This window comes from Schistocerca piceifrons, chromosome 1 (assembly GCF_021461385.2).
Source record: "Schistocerca piceifrons isolate TAMUIC-IGC-003096 chromosome 1, iqSchPice1.1, whole genome shotgun sequence".
NCBI classification, from domain to species: Eukaryota; Metazoa; Arthropoda; class Insecta; order Orthoptera; family Acrididae; genus Schistocerca; species Schistocerca piceifrons.
Genome location: NC_060138.1, coordinates 778,602,430 through 778,625,298, shown reverse-complemented (window position 1 = coordinate 778,625,298; position 22,869 = coordinate 778,602,430). Strand labels below are relative to the sequence as shown.

At 37.2% G+C, this 22,869-nt stretch overlaps 1 protein-coding gene across 1 annotated transcript in view; it reads left to right on the top strand.

Moving 5' to 3' along the window:
• LOC124712723 (cytosolic carboxypeptidase-like protein 5) overlaps positions 1–22,869 on the top strand; it is a 179,641-nt gene that overhangs the window by 71,325 nt on the left and 85,447 nt on the right. The window contains exon 6 of the mRNA XM_047242893.1: positions 2,221–2,414. Within this exon, the coding sequence (XP_047098849.1) occupies positions 2,221–2,414 (194 nt within the window). The remainder of the gene's footprint in view (positions 1–2,220; positions 2,415–22,869) is intronic.

Genomic DNA, 22,869 nt, shown 5'->3' with positions numbered 1-22,869 from the left:
AGTATACATGAAGTATTGTCACTTTGCAGCTGACATTCATTGAAGGTGTAGCATGGCACATTTTCATTAGAACATTACCTTGAATATCTCAAATGTTGTGTACTAATAGGGTGACAATCTAGAGTATTTTGATTGTGACTGTGATACAAACAATGTTTAATTTGACTGTGGGCAGAGAGATATCTAACCTTCCTGTAATATTGGTTCTTTTCTTCTTCATGTTCAGCATGGGGTCACACAGAAAAATGAGAATTTTTGAAACAACCAACAAAAGAATTTTATTGACAGCAGTTGCACCACTACAAAGTGCCTTTTAAGAGACAGTAATCCAGTTTATCAGTGTTAAATTACATCCTGTAGATGTTGTTTCCCCATACATATGCATTCTACCAGTCTGCTCTTGAGGTTCCTCATAAAGAGCTGCAGCTTCTTAGCTGGGATATTACAAATTTTATATTGAATTCTTTGTTTCAGTACATCCATTGTTCTTGCATGAATCGTATAGACCTAACTCTTAAGGTACCCCCACAAGAAAATGTCACAAATGGACATATCCTGTGATCTTGGGTGTCAGGAGATGTCTCTGAATCTGGAGAACAGTTCTCACAGAGCTGCCATTGATTGACTTGCAGTGTACGATGTTGCACCGTCCTATTGAAACCAGGTTTTGTGAAGTTATGGAATATTGTTTAATGCCAAGTGCAACTAAAGATTGCAACATCTCAACATACTGATCTGAAGTGATAGTCACTGTGATCTATTCCTCACTTTCGAAAAAGTAAGGTCTGATGACCCCATGTGATGAAATTGCACACCATACTGTCAGTTTGCTGATGTGTAAAGGGTGTTCATGTATTTCATTATGATTATAAACTTCCCAGTAATGGTAGTTCTGCTTATTCACATAACATATGAGATGAAAGCAAGTCCTTTTTTTTAATGGGAAAAGCATGCAGTTGACCGTTACACTAACCCATGTTTACTAAATGGTGAGAGTATTTACAGCTCAAGCCTCCTGTTCCACAATGTTGCCAGATGGATATGGCTGCCACAAAGCCTTTCAAAAGTTCCCATTTTTCTATGTCACCCCGAATAAATTTAAAATTTTCTCTGTGAGTTCATTTGAGATGCTTGATCCTAATATTCTGAAACTTATTGCCCACTTTTTTTTTCTCAAAATTACACCTTAACAGCTCGTTATTTTTATCACACTATGCAGTGAAAACAGTTTCTCGTGGATGTATTTCTACAACAGTTTACATACAGACTGTAGCCAAAAAATCATTATAGTAAAGTAATACCACTTGTAGAACCTGGAAATGGAGTTCTACTATAATGTTTATCTTTTTTGTGAGAAATGTAAGGGAATTTCATAAATTTTCACTGCTAAATTAATGTTCATATTCCCCTAACTTGCTTAAGAATAAGAAGCCTTATGCATTACATCCACTTGAATGTTCTTCATACATGAAAAAGTACTAGTTAAAGCAAGTAATCATTAATTAAAAATTCTTTTGATCACCATAGTACTTTATTTGGTATACTCTTGATGCAGATGGTAGCCTATACACTTGCATTCCTCTGCCTGGAGAACTGATACAATCATCTCATTATAAGGGAACCTAACATTTAATCTGAAATTTTGACAGTCATACAGTACTGAACTTTTGACATACAAATTCTCAGACGTGAAGAAAGACCACAGAAAATTCTCAGATGAACATTTTTGTAGCTACTATATCTTAATGCACGTAAGATTGTGAAAAACATTCAACAGTAATGAATTCCTCAGATGCTTCTCATGGTGCAAATTACACAGATATAATAATTCATTCACATATTTCACTTAGAGAACTAGTAGTGTAATCATAATGTAAAACAGTCTTTGTTTTTTTTTAATGTTCGTAGCCGTACTACTGATATATTAAAAATAACATAAAAATTCCTGTAACTCTCCACCAAGCAAAAAGTTACAAAAAAATGCAGTATTATGTTTTTCATTATAGCTGAGTATCAGTGATTCTATCTAAAAATTTTCCATCACCTTTGAGGTTTAGAATTTTTCCTGTTATTCATGCCGGTATTATTACTCTGACATGTACTGGTTGTAAGCAGTATTATTAAGAGACATGTACTGATATTTGTTGCAAGGTCCGACTGGAAAGTTAAGTTCATTTGAAAGAATTTATATGTACATACACAGAATTCCTCTTTTTCCAGAGAGTACTCCTAAACTGAATTTGGATGATATTTATTACCACCGGGAGTGTGTGTGTTACTCATTGGAAAGGCGGAGAATTGATCTTATTACTATCTCATCATACCACAACATAAGCCTGGAACGTGAACCAAGACTCAGACATTTATTTCCAGAAATAAATGTTCCTCGTCCATTCAAGTTCCTTGAGAAAAAGGTAAACAGCACCAAACACATGAATAAAGATGAACATGAATAATATTGTATATAGTAACTGCTGTTTTACCATTGACAATAATTTGAGTGGTTTATGATCCACAGTTTGTTTCTGGCAGTTACTGTGGACAGAGTAAAACACGAGATAATATTTATCTTAGTGTAGTCTGAAACTGTAATATTTTCTTTATTAGCAGTTGACTTTTCAGTAAGCAGGGTATATTATAGGTTCCTGAATGTGCCCTACTCTTTATACAACAGTTGTGCCTTCTTGGGTGGCCATTTTAATTTATGAAGGGGTACTGACTTACTAGTTGCTGGAAGTAACATTGAAAGTGGGATAAGAAAGATCGATGACAATAAATTGCATGTGTTCACTGGATCATGTCAAAGGCAATCAGATCATGGAATTTGGGTAGTTTTGCTTAGGAACAGGCATTTTGAACTTCATATTCGCAAACTGTGGGCTGATGAGTGTCAGCAGTCCACTATAACCCTAAGCTGCATGAGTACTTCAGCAGCTATCACTTAAATGGAAAGTTGTGTCACAGGAAACAGGAATCATGACTTTACCATCTATATTGTAAAGATGGTATCAATATTCAGTTATCAAAAACTCAACTTAGAAGCATGCTGTATGCCAGTGGGGTGGATTGTTTCCAAGGCAAAACAGTCACTAGTGGGTAATCTCGGGAGTTCCTGATGTGAGCTATCTGTATTAGGCTTACCTAGATATTTTGGGCTCTGCCTGGGCAGCCTTTTACATGATGGATATGGAACTTATATATCAAACCTTTAGTGAGCTGTTGGACAGTATTATTTACCTACCCTGTTAAAAGACCATGGTAGGTCTTGATGAGGCCCCATCAACACAACATTGAAGATTAGTAACAAAGCACATCTACTGTGTTGAATTATCTGAATAGTTATCATAATAATTTATGCAACTTTTGGCAATTTGCTGTATGTCCATTCCACATATGTATAGAGGAAAAAGTGGAGTAAAAATGTGAGGCCATGATAGGAAATAATTCACAAAAAGTTGAAAATTGATTTATTTGTTATGCATTTGAAGTTTAGTACAGTCACACAATGCATTGTTTCTAACCAAATTGGTGCAAATTTCACAGATATAATAACTCACATATTTCACTTTTAGAACTATGAGTGTAATCATATTGTAAAACAGTCTTTGTTTTGTTCTAATTCTCCACCAAGCAAAAAGTTACAAAATAATGCAGTATTATGTTTTTCATTATAGCTGAGTATCAGTGATTATATCTAAAAAAAAATTCCATCACTTTTGAGGTTTAGAATTTTTCCTGTTATTCGTGCCAGTATTCTTACCCTGACATGTACTGATTGTAAGCAGTATTATTAAGAGACACGTACTGATATTTGTTGCAAGGTCTAACTGGAAAGTTAAGTACATTGAAAGAATTAATGTGTACATACATAGAATTCCTCTTTTTTTCAGAGTGTACTCCTGAACTGAATTTGGATGATTTGTATTACCATCAGGAGTGTGTATGTTACTCATTGGAAAGGCGGAGAATTGATGCTATTACTATCTCATCATACCACGACATAAGCCTGGAACATGAACCAAGATTGTTTTTCGATTAAACATATATAAATTGTAGTGATGATTCTTTCTGGAATAACAGTTAACCATTATTGAAATGGAGTTGCTGCTCATTTGATTGCCTGGAGCTTCTTAGAACTGTTGAAATTCAGAAAATTTGATTTAGTCTGCTTGTAACAGCTTGTCCTGCTTTTTTAATGGATCACCGACAATATATTTTGTTCTTCAAAGTGATGTGAGTCCATTTCTGTTCTCTCTTCTGCTATACTCTGAAAGCTAGGTTATCAACATGTAGGAAAAGACAGATTGCTACTTACCGTAAAGAAGACAGATCAAGCGCAATTAAAAGACACACACAAAACGTTTGGCCACAGCCTTCATCAGTAAAAGAGAGACACTTACTGTTCACACACACAAGCAAGTGCACCTCATTCACACACAACTACCAATTCTAGCATCTCAGGCCAGAATGCATCCATCATGTGGGACGCAAGCAGCAATCTAGAGGGGGTGGGGAAGGGGAAGGGATAGTAGTGTATGAGTGGGGAGAGAGACAGACTCTGTCTGGTGGAATGTGCAGGGACTAGACTGCCAAAGGACACAGCATCAGGAGGTTTTGGGGCAGGGAGGCCCTGATGCTGCACCTGTTGCCAGTCTAGTCCATGCGCACTCCACCAGACAGCATTCGTCTTTCTGCCCACCTGTACACTGGTATCCCTTTCCCTTCCTCACCTCCTCCAGATTGCTGCGTGCATCCCCTGTGATAGTTGCGTTCCGATTTGAGATGCTGGAGGTGGTTGTGTGTGCATTAGGTCCGCTTGCTTGTGTGTATGAGTGATGTGGGTTTCTCTGTATATCTTTTGCTGTTGAAACCTGCGACCTAAAGCTTTGTGTAAGTCTCCTTTAATTGTACCTTTCTGCAACTTGATGTGTCTTCTTTACCGTAAGTACAATCTGTCTTTTCCTACATTGTCAGTATTCATAGCTGGAGTTTCTATTGTTTGAAAGTTAGGATATCTTTATCTTTCATTGTAGCTCTGAAAGTTAGAAAGTTACTTTTAAAGGAATATGAGACACACAGGTTTCCCTGTCACTAATAAATTTATAACATAACACTGTTTATTATATACGAGTGTGGTTTGAAAAGTTCTCGTAACGGAATAGAAAAAAAAGTACTTACATGACTGAAGCTTTTTTTTATTTTTCAATTTAATTTCCTTGTAGATTAATGCATTTGCTCCAATGATGTTCCAGTGCCTTGATCCCTTCTCGAAAATGAGTTTCCTCCAGGCCTGCAAAATAGTTGTCAACTCCGGCTATCAAATTTTTGCTTGAAGTGAATCTTCGTCTACAAAGAAAAATTTTTAGTTTTGGGAAGAGATTAAAGTCTGATGTAGCCATATCAGGTGAATAAGGTGGCTGCGGCAACAATTCATACCTTAGTTCGTGTAATTTTGCCATGGTGACGGCAAGTGTGCGGGCACACATTGCTTCATAGAAAATTACTTTCTTCCTTGCTAATCCTGGCCTTTCTTCACGTATCTTTTGTTGCAATTTGTCCTGGAGTTTAGCATAGTATTCTCCAGTAATTGTTTGTTCAGTGGGGAGATAATCTACAAACAGAATCCCCTTCACATCCCAGAACACTGATGCCATGGCCTTTCCCACCGAAGGAATGGTCTTTGTTTTCTTTGGTGGTGGAGAATCAGCATGTTTCCACTGCTTTGACTGTTGTTTTGTCTCTGTGGTATAGTAGTGCACCCAAGTTTCATCTGTGGTCACAAGCTCATGCAAAAAATTTTGTTTGTTTCTCCTAAAACAGGCCAAATATTGTTCCTATATGTCCACTCTCATGCGTTTTTGATCTAGCGTCAAGAGTCGTGGCACTCGTCTTGCAGATAATTTTTTCATTTCTGATTCTTCAGTTAAAATGTGGTATACCCTTTCAGATGACATCTGGCAAGCATGAGCAATTTCATGCACTTTCGGCGATCCTCCATGACCATTTTGCGCACTTTTGCAATGATTTTGAGAGTAGTGACACATCTTGGCCACCTACCGCGCAGATCATCATCTAAGCTCTCCTGATCAAATTTAAATTCATTTTTCCTCTTGGCAACAGCTGAATATGTAGGAGCAGAGCCCCTAGTGTATTCTGGAAACCGGCATGAATGTCCTTTGCTTTCATACTTTTCTTTATAAAGTACTTATACACTGCTTGAATCTCGATTTTTTTCCATCTTCAAAAATCACTACGTGGGAACAGCAAAAAGAGCTATGTCACTGCCACGGCTTTCTTCCAAGAGCACAGACGTGGCATGTGTGTACAGGAAACAGTCCAATGAATATCACGTGAACAACTCATTGTGCTAGTGCTGACTTCTCGTGGTGATTCTGAGAACTTTTCAAACCACACTCATGTTACACTTAATACATGCAATGAACACCATTTAAATGTAATTTAACAGTCACAGTAAGTGTACATATGGCCAGGCATCATCAAGAAATACAAAAGGCACCAAAAACATGGAGAAAAACAATAACAACAACAACTCAAAGGAAACACATTTAATAATGCTTATAAACTTTGAGTATCTATGGCTCTGACTTATCTGTGTTGGCTCTGATTCCTCATTTGGTGTTTTCTCACTGAATTCGTTTGTCTGTAGCCGAGGTTCCTTGGTGCTGTCAGTGATGGGTACTTAAATGCAGTCTCTCTGCTAATTATGTTGTTAGCCATATCTATTTCAACTGCTTTCTTTAATGACAGCATCCCAGAATGCAGAGGCAGAGAAGATGCTGTGTCTGCATCTCATTTCACTGCTTTGTTTAATGATAGCATCTCAGTATGCGGAGGCAGACAAGATTCAATGTCTGCGACACATTTCTCTAGTAGGTGCTCTGGACATCAGTGTCACCTGGGATAATGTTATGGCCCTGTCTGTTGGTGCCTGAATTTTTCTAGTGAACCAGCTTCTAAGTTTGTGCACAGCTAGCTGCAGTCACGCTTGAAGATGATGATCAACTACAGTCAAACTTGAAGGTAATGAGCAGCTGCCTCGTAGAAATATTGTGCAGTTTAGACAATGCTATCTGACACAATGCCCAAGAAACTTTCACACTATGAATTGGTTGTCTGCAGAAGAAAGAGGGATGAATTTGGAGGTGCTTGACATCTGCAAGGGGTGAGAAAGTAAGTCCCACTAATTGGTCGAATTTCAGGAGGAGGGCAAAAGACATTACACCATGAGCAAACCCCCCCCCCCCTTACCCCCATCCTACTCGTGTGTTGTTCCATAAATAATTTGATGCTTTACATCTTTCATTCTGTTAATATTTTTCATTCAGTGTGAATTTAATGTCTTGAATAGAGTGAAAACTCATTTATGTGTAACATTCACAGAAAAAGTGAAAATTTTAATTTTTGAGTTCATGTATTTCCTATAGTGTCAAGCCTATTTTTCTGGAACAAGCATTTTTGCAATACAAAATTTAATGCTGTAAAATTTGAAATGGAAGTAACATTTCTGTGGGTTATGAATGCCATTCTTTTCACTTTTCATTATTCCTGCACATTTACCTTTCACTTAACAGTTGGCTGTTGTTGTTGTCTTCAGTCCTGAGACTGGTTTGATGCAGCTCTCCATGCTACTCTATCCTGTGCAAGCTTCTTCATCTCCCAGTACCTACTGCAACCTACATCCTTCTGAATCTGCTTAGTGTATTCATCTCTTGGTCTCCCTCTACGATTTTTACCCTCCACGCTGCCCTCCAATACTAAAATGGTGATCCCTTGATGCCTCAGAACATGTCCTACCAACCATTCCCTTCTTCTGGTCAAGTTGTGCCACAAACTTCTCTTCTCCCCAATCCTATTCAATACTTCCTCATTAGTTATGTGATCTACCCATCTAATCTTCAGCATTCTTCTGTAGCACCACATTTCGAAAGCTTCTATTCTCTTCTTGTCTAAACTATTTATCATCCACGTTTCACTTCCATACATGGCTACACTCCATACAAATACTTTCAGAAACAACTTCCTGACATTTAAATCTATACTCAATTTTGCAAGGCACAACTATATTGTAAGAAGTTTGTACAAAAATTATTTCTGTGTGTGTGTGTGTGTGTGTGTGTGTGTGTGTGTGTGTGTGTGTGTGTTGTATTTTTTGTACATTTATTCAACTCAAATTTTTAGACAATATTTATTCTATAATGTAGTGGACACACATGTCTGAAATGTGCCATATTTGACCAAGTCGCCAAATACAACAGGTGGAATGCTGTTTCATGTTTGCCAAATGTATAGTTTTACTTGGATAACACAGCCCAGAATTTGTTCAAGAAAAATGAAGAGATAGGTGAAGAGATAAATGAAGGGATAAATTCCAGGTCAAACCAAAGAAAATGTTTGGCAACAATCAGCAGCATTGTGGAAGAACAATTTCAGAACTTTAACTGAAGAACATTGGCAACATTATAGGGAAATGACAAAGATCTACAGGGTATTAAAAAAGCATGTTGTTACGTGTCTATAAGAGACGCTGGAAGTGGTGGCCATGGGCATCCAGGCATCGCTGACTTCATGTAATGTTGTTTACAACAACACACAATTCTGCAGGAGAGATGTTGTTAATTTATCTAGTGATGCTTTGTTTAAGATCATTTATTCTATTGTGTGAGGATTGTCACCACACACTTTGCTTTTTAGTGTGCACTGTAAATAAAACTCAATGTTACCTCCCTTTTGCGTTTTCGTGTTATGCGTCAATGGGAAGAGGAGTGGCTGACAGTCGGTGAAAATAAGCTGCGTCTGGTCAAGGCCACCATGCGGCCATGGCGTACGTCTTACCAGTCATGCAGGCGGGATGAGGTTCTCCTCACTCACCTCCGCATCGGGCACAGTCCCTTAACGCATGGTTTTTTACTCCAGCAGGAGGACCCCCCAATCTGCAGTGCTTGTGGCGTCCAGATTACTATCCGCCACATTTTACTTGACTGTCTTTTATTCTCTGACCAGAGGGCGGTGGTTTCCTTGCCACCGGATTTGCCCTCTATTTTGCAAGACGACGCAACGACTGTGGTTAAGGTCATACGGTTTTGTGTCCTGTCCAATTGTTGCCTCGGATTTTAGGGAGAGGATTTTAATGTGCTGCTGGATGACTGGCTCACCCAGGTTTTAGTTAAGAGGTCCGCCTGTCACGATTACCTACTTGTTTCACTTTGATTTCTGTTCTCTTTTCCTTGTGTTTCCTTTCCTTTTTTAGTGTGTTTCTTCTCCTCTTGTTTTGCCTCTGTATGTGAGGATTTGGAACTGTGTCAGGTCTGTGTCTTCTAGCTGTTCTCCTTGTTCGCTGTCCGTCTTCGTCCCTTCACCGCATGTGTTCCTGTTTCTATGTGTTTGGGCGCTGATGACCACGCTGTTTAGCACCCGGAAACCTCAAACCACCCACCCACACACACACACACACACACACACACACACACACACACACACACACACACACACACACACACACACACTCAAACAATGTTAAGTCCAGGGGCCTTAGGGACCACAGGTCTCTACTAACAGGTCTGTCTTCAGGGAACACATTGGTGATGTGGGCCGTAAGTGTAAATGGGTGCTCCATCTTGTTGAAAGAGTGCATACGGCTCCTCTGCATGCTACTGCACTGAGCAATTTTTTTGTTCACTGCTCCTGGTCAGATATTGTGAGAGGGCCATAACACCCTACCGGATCAGACAAATAAGCAATAAATAAGTAAATAAATATACTGTGTAGTAAGAAATGCACCAAGAATCACTCATCAAGAAATATGAAAACTATTTTGCCATTCACTATGAAACTTGTGTGTTGTAGCCTACATTAATTCTAGATTTTCATTTCTTTAAAACCAATGCAGCATTATATAACCAGATAAGAAAATGAATAGTGAATTGAATAAAAATGAACAGGATCTAAACAGGACCAGTAACCAGTGAACTAGTTTCCTGAGATGTATGAATTTTCTCTTCTCCAAAAGATGTATGATTAAGGTGAAATACCTTCAGTCTTGAGAAAAAAATTAATAACCTCATTTTCAAAGAAGGCCGCTGCAGACAGGTTTGAGTATTACTGAACCATCAGTTTTCTTAGGTCCATCTTCTAAGATGAGTGACATCTTGAGCTGCTACATTTCTGCATAACCCAAACTGATCTTCCTGGAGATTGGCTTCTACCATTTTGTCCATTATTTTGTAAATAATTCATGTCTGTGTTTAGCAATCATGAGTTATTACACTTTTGGTTCAGTAACATTCATGCCTATCTGCACCTGCTTTTTTTGGAACTTAAATTATTATTTTTTTCTCAAGCCTAAGGATATTTCAACTTTCTCATGTATCTTATAGAGACTAGTTGACTGGTGTCTATTTCTGTTTGGATCCTTTTTGTTTTCACTCATTTACCATTCCTTTTTTTGTCTAGTTGTGTCACGCTGTATTGGTTTCAAAGAAATGAAAATCTAGAAGTACTGTATGCTATAACATATTATTTTCATAGTGAATGGCAAAATAGTTTTCACATGTCTTGACAAAATTGCTCTGGGTACACTTCTTACATGCCAGTGTAGTTATGGCTTATATTATTTATTTATTTATTCTCCGTGGACAAATACAAGTATTTGTTGTGGATAGTTTACATATTGTTCATTCCCCTTATAACATTGTGGGAAACAATTATATACAATAGGCCTATAGATAAAAAATGATGTTGCTTTTTTTGGTACTATTTATACAAATGAAAGTTTTCTACTCCTCTGAGAGGAATTCCTCAATACTATAAAAACACTTACTGCTGAGGAACTCCTTCAAGGCAATTTCAAAGCAGCTTCCACTTAAGCTTTTTAATGTTTTTGGAAGTTTGTTATAAAATTAAACTGAATTTATCTGCACCAAGAAGTTGAATTCAAACTCAACTTATGGAGACCAGTTTTTCCTAGGGAGACAACACATACACTTGAAGGAAGCTTCATGTCCCCATCAAGATAGTGCACAGTAATAGCAATAAAATGTCGGTTTTTTGGGAAGTCCACCTGTCAGCCATTAAACAACTGCTATTGTTGATTTCAATTTCATTAACAAGTTACTACACAAATGACTATAGTGGTACTGTAGAAGCTGGTTATAAGTGTTTTCCTGTTTAAAAGTTGTAATTGGGACACATCCTAAATTCCTTATCTTCCACAATGCTTAAGGGATGCTATTTTTTTACACATCATTTTATATAACCGAAAATCAATTTTTTCACCTTAGAAATTGATAAGAGCCGAATAACGTTGGTCAAATTGGTCAAAGAGAATTGTGCTACTACTGTTGAAATGGGCATAAAGATGGCGGTTGCAGCTGTCCTGCACATCAAATTGCCCAATAATAATGAATAAATTTCACAAACACATTCAGTGGTTTTGCATTAGGCAGCTGAAGAAAGCAGAGGCTGAAAGAGCAGTGGTCATGTTGTATTGCTGGTAAGATTCAGTTGAAGTTGTGTGAACTTGTTTCTGTAGGTTGTGATGAATGAGACAGAAACTTAGATTGAATACCCATCACCTCCAGTGACATCATGGGATGTTTCCTTTTTTAAATTGCTTATGGGACATTCCTTCCAGGAATGTTGATGATGCCCTAGCAGTACTTGCATTCCCATCGATCCATGTCTCTTTTTCACTGTAATGGTACCACAATATACTGCCAGAAGATGAAAGACTTGTCATCTTGATATTGTTCAGACTTTATTATCAATTTTTTTTCACAAGTATCATGAAAATTTGTGAAAAGTATTTATGTACATAGTATGCTGTTGCAAATGAAGATAGATATGTACAACTGCAAATAACCAAAATAGTTGGAATCTGAATAGAGGAGAACAGAGTTAACCAGATGAATGACAAAAAATTCAGAATATCAATGTGTCATTTTTATTTTTGGGTGACATGCAGAAATAACATCCTTTTCGTAAACCGTTTAATATTACAAGTAGAAAAATGATTAAAAACTATCCAAAAAACTGTTAGTTAAATCAAGCATTTCTAAAGAAAAAATGTATGAATTAAAAATATTGCTTCATTGTAGATATCAGTTTTACAGTTGATCAAAACAGTGAAGAGATTCGCAGATTTATTTTTGTGGTTCATGAAGAAATGTATGAGGGTCATTCAATAAGTAATCCAACACTTTTTTTTTTGCCATTTCGGTTGAAAAATGCAGAATTTGTTGTGGGACATTGCAGAATACTCCTGCTTCAGCCCCCTATAGTTTAATGAAGTTCTGATTGAAGGATATTCCTGCTTCAGCCCCTATAGTTTAATGAAGTTCTGGTAGGTGGAACGCTGAATGTAGCATTCGAAATTGCATCTGTAATGGAGATGTGTCATTGGGTTTCTTCTGCCATGAAACCAGAGCATTGCAGATATTCATGGGCACTTGCAGGATATCTTCGGAGGTCTGGCAGTGAACAAAAACATGGTGAGTCGATGGGTAAGGCGTCTGTCATCATCACTACAAGGTCACGCAAACCTGTCTGATCTCCAGCATGCCAGCTGGCTGCGCGACAGCTGTGACTCCTGCACTGTTGAAACGTGTAGACACACTCATTTTATGTGACTGACAGATTGCAATCAAAACCTTGCTATTTATCTGGGAGCTTGGAAAACTTCATTGGACTTTTCTTCCTCATCCACCCTACAGCTCAGATCTTTCACCTTCCGACTTCCATCTGTGTGGCCAATTGAAGGTCGCACTCCACGGGAAGTATGTGGATGATGGGGAGGTCATTGATGAAGCAAGACATTGGCTGTGACATTGACCAGTGGAATGGTACCATGTGGGCATACACGCCCTCCCAGTAAGGTGGCATAGGGCCATCACATTGAATGGAGATCATGTTGAAAAATAGGATTTTGTAGCCAAAAGAGTGGAAAATAATGTGGTGTATTGGAATCTTGAATAAAACCGGCCTGCTTTCAGAAAAAAATGTGTTGCTTTACTTATTGAACACCCCTTATTTATTATATATAAATTAATTTTTACGTCAGTTTAATAAATTACTGATCATGGATGCTGAGCAGTAAAGAACCAGACGTCAAAATTTTGAGGATAGAGAGAGTGCTAACACAGTGAATTAAAGGAATGACAATTCATATGGAATGAGAAACGATGGAACTGGAGTGAAGAATGAGCAACCACTTATGAAAGAATGAGTCTGACAGAACAAGACTGAGGTGGGAACAATACCAACCAAAGCGAACGGTGAATTCCTTTCACAGTTTCATATCTCTCTCACCTCATCTTCATCTACTTTCTGTTCCTTTTCCATAATATTGTTTCTGCCCTCATTCTCATGCAGGAGGTCCCTGAATTGAGTGACCTTGTCATCAACAAACTGTGCATTTCGTGCCTATTGTTCTCTGTTAGTGAAGACTGCCAACTTTAGTGTTTTAACCAATATTGTGTAACGAGTTTTATCTACCATAATTTTATGATGATTATCAATAATAAGTCTCTCTTTATGACATGAATATCTTTTTAGTGTGGTTTCATGAAAAACTTTTGCTTTCTGTATTTTACAGTTTCTCGTGTTTTACACTTTTTTGGGTCAGCCTGCTGAAAAATGTAAAAAGGTGGTTTTACTGTCTTCCTTATATCTTTCATCTTCCCATTCTTTTCTTAGTACTGGCTTCACATGTGAGCTCTTGATATCCATAAGGCTGCTGCTTTTTTTGTCCAAAGGTTTCTTTCTCATAATCATATACACTTGTATAAATTTGCATTTCTCCTCTTGCCATTCCTGCTTCTCCAGTTTGCACTTTCTGCATGTGTCACTTCTTATGTGTCTTTGTTCAGTTTTGTGTGCTTTATTTGATGAATTTTTATATTTTTTCCTTTTATCAGTTGAATTGTATGTTTCCCAGGTATTTCTACTTTCCTTGTCTTTTGCGTATTTAATACTTTACTGCCCTCACTATTACATCTCTCTCACCTTCAATTGTTTCCATTTCTCCTGGGTCATTCAATCATTGCCCAATGTTCCCTTTGAAATTCTTGACAACTGTGAGTGAGTTCTTTTAATTAATAAGGTCCCATCTTCTAAATTTCATACCTTTCTGCAATTTCATGAGTTTTCATTTTCAGCTGATAACCACATCTGCCCTAGAAATAGTTTGCAGTTTCAAATCTGGTTTTGAAATTGATGTCTTATTCTTATATAACCAATCTGAAAATTTCCATTGCTTCCATGTCTCATCTATGTATATCTTTTATAATTCTCAAACCAAGTGTTGACAATGCCTAAATCATACTGTTTGCAAAATTCTGCCAAGTAGCTTTCTCTTCCATTCCTTTTCCCCAGTCCACATTCCTTACTGTTTTTTCTCCATAGCTTCTTTATCCCAGTATTAAATTCTGCTCACAATCACAATTAAATTTTTGTCCCTTGTAATGAATGTAGCAAGGTTCCACCCCCCCCCCCCCCCTTTCTCTTTGTCATACATTTCTTCAGTCTCTCATCTGTGGAGTAAGTTGTATTTATACTTGTACTACTGTAATTGGTTTTGACTTTGTTCTTGTCTTTGCTATGACAATACCTTCACTCTACTGTTCATGGTACTTCCCGGTAGCTGAGTGGTCAGCACAACAGAATGTCAATCTTAAGGGCCTGAGTTTGATTCCCAGCTGGGCCAGAGATTTTCTCCACTCAGGGACTGGGTGTTGTGTTGTCCTAATCATCATCATTTCATCCCCATCGATGCACAAGTCGTCGAAGTGGCCCCCCCCCCCTTTCTCTTTGTCATACATTTCTTCAGTCTCTCATCTGTGGAGTAAGTTGTATTTATACTTGTACTACTGTAATTGGTTTTGACTTTGTTCTTGTCTTTGCTATGACAATACCTTCACTCTACTGTTCATGGTACTTCCCGGTAGCTGAGTGGTCAGCACAACAGAATGTCAATCTTAAGGGCCTGAGTTTGATTCCCAGCTGGGCCAGAGATTTTCTCCACTCAGGGACTGGGTGTTGTGTTGTCCTAATCATCATCATTTCATCCCCATCGATGCACAAGTCGTCGAAGTGGCATCAAATCGAAATCAGCGAACGGTCTACCAGACAGGAGACCCTAGTGACATGACATTTACATTTATGGTAGTTCCCCACACTTGTATTTTCTTGTTCGTTCTTAGTAGTACTTCTGTGTTGCTCCTATTTGATTTTGTGTTAATATCCCCTTGCAATTTACTAATTTCTGCTAAGTCTAACTTTAACCTGTCAATTTCAGTTTTCAAGTTCTCTACCTTAGTAATGATTTAATTACATCATTGATGTATTCTTTTCCTTTTGTTGTGCAACCAGCCTTGTACTCGAACAGATTTCTTCGTGTGCTGTGACATGTTGGAACTTAACTGAGGTCTGGTCTTCTTCGAAACCCAGTGTAATGCATGTGATTTTCTTTTGTTGTGTCCCATGAGCTCATGCGAGCTGCCCTGTAGCCTTTCCATATCTTTGATAACATACTGTTCAGTTCCACTGATCATATTCTTGTGATTATCAAACTTACAAAACCTGTCCTAAACACACAACTGCTTCTTCGTACTGTATGCCCAACAAAAGATGCATAATCAAGGTGGGAGTCATTTCAGAACACTCTGTATTGCTTATTTGTTTGTAGCAACTTCTTTTTAATGCATTTTGTTAATGCAACTATTCATAACAGGCAAAAAGTTATCTCAGAATGTATGCAGTTGCAATACAGAATGTTCAGAAGGCAGTTATTTGGCAAAATCGTTTGAATTCTTCCAGCCTGTACTAGTGAGCCAGAATGTCTTGGCAGATAGTAGCTCATCATGGCAGTTATTCCTAACTTGATCTTAACTTAAATAACTCATTATTGTTATTGCTCATTTTTCCCATTTTCTTCTCAGAAATATATTGTCCCCTCAATGTAATTTGACCCTGTACCTCTTTACTGGCGCTCATTGTTTCTGTCTGTCTGTTTTCATATGATTGTGACAGAGTGCACAGTGTTCTTTTTTCTCAGATACTTCTTTTATAATAATTGACATTCTATGACTTACCATTTGCTTTTTGTCTTTGCTGTAGGGTGACAGTCTCTGCGCAGTCAATTGTTTTCACCAAATTTGTTGAGTTGTAGTTTTTAAACTGAACGCTGGTCATACTCTACCTTTGACTCACAATTTCTGCCTTACATGTACGAATATCAAGAGCTTAGACAATAAACCAGTCCTAAGCAAAGAAGGGAAAGGAGAAAGGTGGAAAGAATATATAGGAGGTCTATACAAGGGAGAACAACTTAAAAGCAGTATTATAGAAAGAGAAGTGGACATGGATGAAGATAAGATGGGAGATGTGATACTGTGAGAAGAATTTGACAAAGCTCTGGAAGATTTAAGTCGAAACAAGGTTCTGGAAGTAGACAATATTCTTTCAGAACTGCTGATAGCTTTGGGAGAGCCAGCCATGACAAACTCTTCCATCTGGTGTGCAAGATGTATTAAATAGGCGGAATACCCTCAGACTTCAAGTAGAGTGTAGTAGTTGTAATTGCGAAGAAAGCAGTTGCTGACAGATATGAAGATTACCTAACTATCAGTTTAATAAGCCATGTTTACAAAATACTAAGACAAATTGTTTAAAGAAGAATGAAAAAACTGGTAGAAGCACAGCTTGGGGAAGATCAGTTAGGATTCTGGAGAAATATAGGAAGACACGAGGCAGTACTGACCCTGCAACTTATCTTAGAAGACAGCTTAAGGAAAGACAAACCTACATTCATAGCATTTGTAAACTTAGAGACAGCTTTTGACAATATTGACTGTAATACTCTCTTTGAAATTCTGAAAGTGGCAAGGGTAAAATACAGGGAGCGAAAGGCTATTTACATCTTATGCAGAAACCAAACAGCAGTCATAGGAGTTGAGGGGCATGAAAGGGAAAGAGTGGTTGAGAAGGGAGAGATGCAGGGTTGCAGACTATCCCTGATGTTATTCAATATGTACATTGAGCAAGCAGTAAAGAAAACCAAAGGAAAATTTGGAGTAGGAATTAAACTTCAGGGAGAAGAAATAAAAACTCTGATGTTTGCCAACGACATTGTAATTGTGTCAGAGACAGCAAAAGACTTGGAAGAGTAGTTGAGCTGAATGGACAGTGTCTTGAAAGGAGGATATAAGATGAACATCAACAAAAGCAAATAAGGGAAATGGAATATAGTCAGATTAAATCAGGTGATGCTAAGGAAAACAGATTAGTAAACAAGACACTTAAAAGTAGTAGATGAGTTTCGCTGTTTTGGCAGAAAAATAACTGATGACTGTTGAAGTAGAGAGGATACAAAGAGAAATTTGTTAACATCAAATATAGATTTAAGTGTTGGGAAGTCTTTTCTGAAGTTATTTGTCTGGAGTGTGGTCATGTATGGAAGCAAAACATGGACAATAAACAATTTAAATAAAAAGAGAATAGAAGTTTTCAAAACATGCTGCTACAGAAGAATGCTGAAGATTAGATGGGTAGATCACATAACTAATGAGGAAGTACTGAATGGAATTGGGGAGAAAAGAAATTTGTGGCACAGTCTGAGTAGAAGAAGGGATTAGTTGATAGGGATCACCAGTTTAGCATTGGAAGGAATAGTAGTAAAAATCATAGAGGGAGACCAAGTGGTGAAAACAGTAAGCAGATTCAGAAAGATGTAGGTTGCAGTATTTACTTGGAGATGAAGAGACTCACACAGAATAGAGTAGCGTGGAGAGCTGCATCAAACTAGTCTTCAGACTGAAGGCAACAACAACAACAACAACAACAACAGCAATGTGTCTTCCTTAGTCCGTCCTTCAGAATGATATATCCTTACTTTTATTGCCTTTGTGTTTTTCTTTTCTTTTTTCCTTCCTCTCCATTTTCTTCTACTGCAAAAATTTCAGATATTTTTCTTTAACACTGTGGCTATCACACAGCTGTTTAGCTTAAAGTGGATAGACATCATGAAAGAAGTCAATACAAGAGTTGTCATTTAAGTTTTTAGAAACAACTTCCAGATGACATTATTGATATATGACATTACTATTTTTTTAAAAAATTTGTCATTTGTTATTGTGAAAACAATAGAAGCTTAGAAACTGTCAAAATAGTTTGTTTACAGTGAGCACTCAAGGAACCATTGTTCTAAACAAATAGAAATTTCACATGGAGGTTTTCGATGATTGATTTTTAAAATTTTCATAAAGGTTTAATTTGCAAGTAATGTGTTGGATACATTAATTCAACTTTCAAAAAGACTACGTACCATAGGTTTGCAGAATTTTGTCTTGATTTTACCATCATTGAAACATTTCATGAAGGTCATGTTAAATCAGTTGCTATTCCAAAAAACATCAAGGATGTGTGCTACATGATTGTAGAGGACCAGCATTTGACTTACTGTGAGATAGAGTCATATTGGCTTCCTTAGGCATGCTGAAGACTATAGTATACTCATTTTTGCATGTACATTTAACTATGAAAAAGATCTGTTCCCAATTAATTGTGCACAATTTGTCTGAAACTCAAAAATAGCTTTATGCCAGTTGGTGGAAAGAAATATTCGTAATCACTTTTTCACTCTGCAGTGGAGTGTGCACTGATATGAAACTTCTTGCCAGATTAAAACTGTGTGCGGGACCAAGGCACGAACTCAAGACCTTTTCTGTTTGCGGGCAAGGTAGGAGATGAGGTACTGGTGGAAATAAAGCTGTGTGGATGGGTTGTGAGTCATGCTTGGGTAGCGCAGTAGAGCACTAGCCCACAAAAGGCAAAGGTACAGAGTTCAAGATTTGCTCCAGCACACAGTTTTAATTTGCAAGGAAGTTTACTGTTCATAACATCCCACAGAGTAAAGACAAAATCAGTATACGATATTGTAATAGGAGATGAAACTTGTATACATTTGTACAAGCTAGAAACTAAACAGCCATCATCTGTTTGGGTGAAATAAAATTAACAAAAATTATTTGTTTGTGAAGCATTTCCAAGAAAATGACAGCTTGTTTCTTCAGTTACACTGGATCATTGCTTCAGATGATCAAAGAACAACTCATTTTCCACAAATACATTGAGGAGGGAACGAGAAATGTCACATCATTCTTCATTATTAAAATTCCAGCTATCAGATACTGTGTTAAATAATTCATTATCTGATGCAGAGAAAGTTAAAAATACTGTGTCATTGCCAATATTCACATGATTTATCATCTAACTAGTTATGTTCCCTTATATCAAATAAGAAAATATATGGAGCATAATTTTCACCATCTCAAGAATCTGTTGAATCCTTCCCAAACTATATTTTGAAATATCAATATTAGAGTGGAAAAACATGTTTCGAGGATTGGTTCAAATAAATGCAAGAAAGTGTATATATTTCAAAGGCCAATATTTTGAGAAAAAGTTAATTTATATTGAAAAAATGTTTTTTTATTGTTTTTGTAAGAATGTACAAGGCAAAACTTTTGTTTTTTAAATGTAGAATCAAGTTTGTTATATCATTTTAAATACTGCAGCTGTGTTTTAGGTATAGTTCTTGTCATGTTAGACATTTTTAGATTACAATAATTGAACTGCACTCATTTTATATATTCTTCCTTGTTCACTTCATTCCATTTCGCCAACTTCTAATTTGTGTTTTCTTTGAAAGCAATATGATCTTGAATTTTTTTATTCAGCAGAATGTGTTTACGGATATCCTTCAAAGTTATTCTAACTTCTTGCAGGTCTTTTTCTGTCTCTGTGACCTAAGCCTCCTTGGTTTTTATATGTGTATAAAATCTATGATTGTGTCATCTCCTGAATCCACCAATTTCTTTGATTGGACTTATAATTTCTCAGTCGGACCTTTTCTATTCATAGCAAGATGTTCTCTGTCATACAGAGCCCCTATGATTGTATCTTGGCATTAAGTAATATTGATTACTCCATGTAGACACTTTTAGTTAGTTTTATATGTTGTCTTCTTTTCCTACTGTGTGAAGTAAACATGTTCTTGTCAGAAGTGTTTGACTTCATCCACTCTCAAAGATATTTAAACTGCTCTGTTTGTTCGACATCTGCTTCCTCTACCTCTAGTACTCTGAGTGGTGACTTCATGTTTGTAACAATTTGGATGATCTCAAAGGCAATCTGGAGTCCTATCTTTCCTGCTTGTTTCTTCAGTTGTTTGATTTTTCTTTAGCTGTGTCTAGACAACTAGAAAAGATTGAAAGGTCTTCTGCAAGGGCCAGGCAGTCAACTGTCAAATTCATGTTTCTATAGCCAAGCTTAACTACATTTGCAACACCTTTGTCAGTCATTCCATTATGCCACTCACAGATCCCCTGGTAGCTGAGTGGTCAGCATGACAGAATGTCAATCCTAAGGGCCCGGGTTCGATTCCCAGCTGGGTCGGAGATTTTCTCTGCTCAGAGACTGGGTGTTGTGTTGTCCTAATCTTCATCATTTCATCCTCACCGACGTGCAAGTTGCCGAAGTGGCGTCAAATCGAAAGACTTGCACCCGGCGAACGGACTACCCAATGGGAGGCCCTAGTCACACAACATTTACATTTTATTTACAGATCACTAATTCAGGTACACAGTAGATTTCTAAAGTATGTGAAATCTCTCCATAAATTCTGCCTTGTAGTCGGTATCAATAAGACTCTGTCAGATAATATCCTAGTTTTTAAATCTAAGCCAGATTCTTTTTTAAATTATATTATTCATTTTTCTTCATTCAAAGCAAGAGTCTGTTTCTGGATTGCTAATTGATTTTGAATGTATCTAAGATCAAACAATGTTTTTATGCCATTATTATGAAATTATGTACAATGACATCAATCTTTTAGTCTTTCAGTTCTTTTCTGCCAAATAACTGGTGCTGGGATCAGAACAATACGCAAACTTCCATAAGAATGGCACAGAATTTATGATTTGAGGCACAGAAATCTAATTAAAAGTGTTGCAAACAAATAAAATGCAGGACTGATGTGTCTTCTTGCTAGGTTTTATATAATGGACACAATAGAATTAAGCCCTGTCCTATTTTAGTTTTTTTACATCTACATATATGCTTTGCATGACACCATAATGTGCATGTTAGAGTGTACCTTCCACCTCTGTTAGTCATTCCCTTTCCTGTTACATACAAAAATGAAGCAAAGGAAAAATGACTATCTATATTTTTCTGTACGAGCCGTGATTTCTCTTATCTTGTCTTCGCGGGTCTTATGCAAGGTGTATGTTGGTGGCAGTAGGGTTGGTCTGCAGTCTATCACAAATGTTGATTCTCCAAACTTTCTCAACAGTATTTCATGAAAGAATGTGTTCTCCTTTCCTGGATTCCCGTTTGAGTTCATGGAGCATTTCCGTATTATCCTTGTGTTGATTGAATCTACTGGTAACGAATTTAGCATGTACCTCCAAAATGCTTCAACTACTTCCTTTAATCCAGCCCGTGGGGATTCTAAACACTTCTGCAGTACTCAAGAATTGGTCAAACAAATGTTCTGTATGCAGTCATCTTTATAGATGAACTACACTTTCCTAGTTTTCTCCCAGTAAACTGAAATAGACTATGTGACTTCCCCACGACTGACCTAATATGCTCATTTCATTTCATGTCACTTACTTATTTAATAGAAATGACTGTACCAAGCAACGCACCACTAATAATGTATTCAAACATTACAGGATTATTCCTACTCATATTCATAACTTTTCCCACATTTAGAGCAAGCCACCATTCATTGCACCAAACAGAAATTCTATCCAAGTCATCCCGTACCCTCCACAATCATTCAAAAACAATACTCTTCACTGCGTCACTACCGATGATACCTTTGTTTCCAATGAACACTTGCTTCCTGGACAATGTACTGGGTTGTATTAATTAAAAAGTTTTCAAGCCACTCATATATCTGAGAATTTATTCCGTATGCTCAGATGTACATTAACAGTGTGCTGTGTGGCACTGTGTCAGTTGTTTTTTTGTAAATCTAGGAATATGAAATCTGCCTTTTGCCCTTCATCCATGGTTTGCAGGATATCATGCGAGAAAAGGCAATTTGAATCTTGCATTAGTGATGCTTTTTAAATCTGTGTTGATTTGTGGATATAGACTATTCTCCCTCAAAGGAATTTATTATATTCAGACTTAAAATATACTTAAGAATTCTACAGGAAAACAGTAAGTTGGAGCTTTCTGCTGGGCAAGTGATTCTGTAAAACTGAATTGTGATTTCATTTAGACATGCTGTCTTACTTGGTTTTAAACCTTTAAGCTGCTCTTTAGTGCCAGGGATGTCTATTTATATGTCCTTATTACAGGTATTTGTAGAATAGTCAAATGATGGTATGTCTGATGGTATGTCTATACACTCCTCTTGCATGAGTGATGTTTTTTAAATGCGAGATTTAAGACTTCAGCTTTCCTTTTGCTGTGTTCTGTTGCCACATCAGACTGGTCTGTCGGGAACTGATCTGCTTAACAATTTTACATGGGACCAGAATTTTTTAGGATTTTCAGCACAAGTTAATATATGACCGTGGAAGTAGTTGTATGCTTTGTTCAACAAACTTTTTATAGACTCAAAAATTTCTCTGTTGCCGATCAACATCTGTATTCTCATGATTTTGCGAATTTTGTTATTAAACCCCATACTTAATGCAAATGCCTAGCTCATATTTCTCAAGATCTTAAATTGCAATCAGTTTCAACTTTGACCATAATTTCTCTATGTCCATCACATTGGAAATAAATGACAACCATTCATTAACTAATTAGGATGCTAACAACTGCTTACCTGTT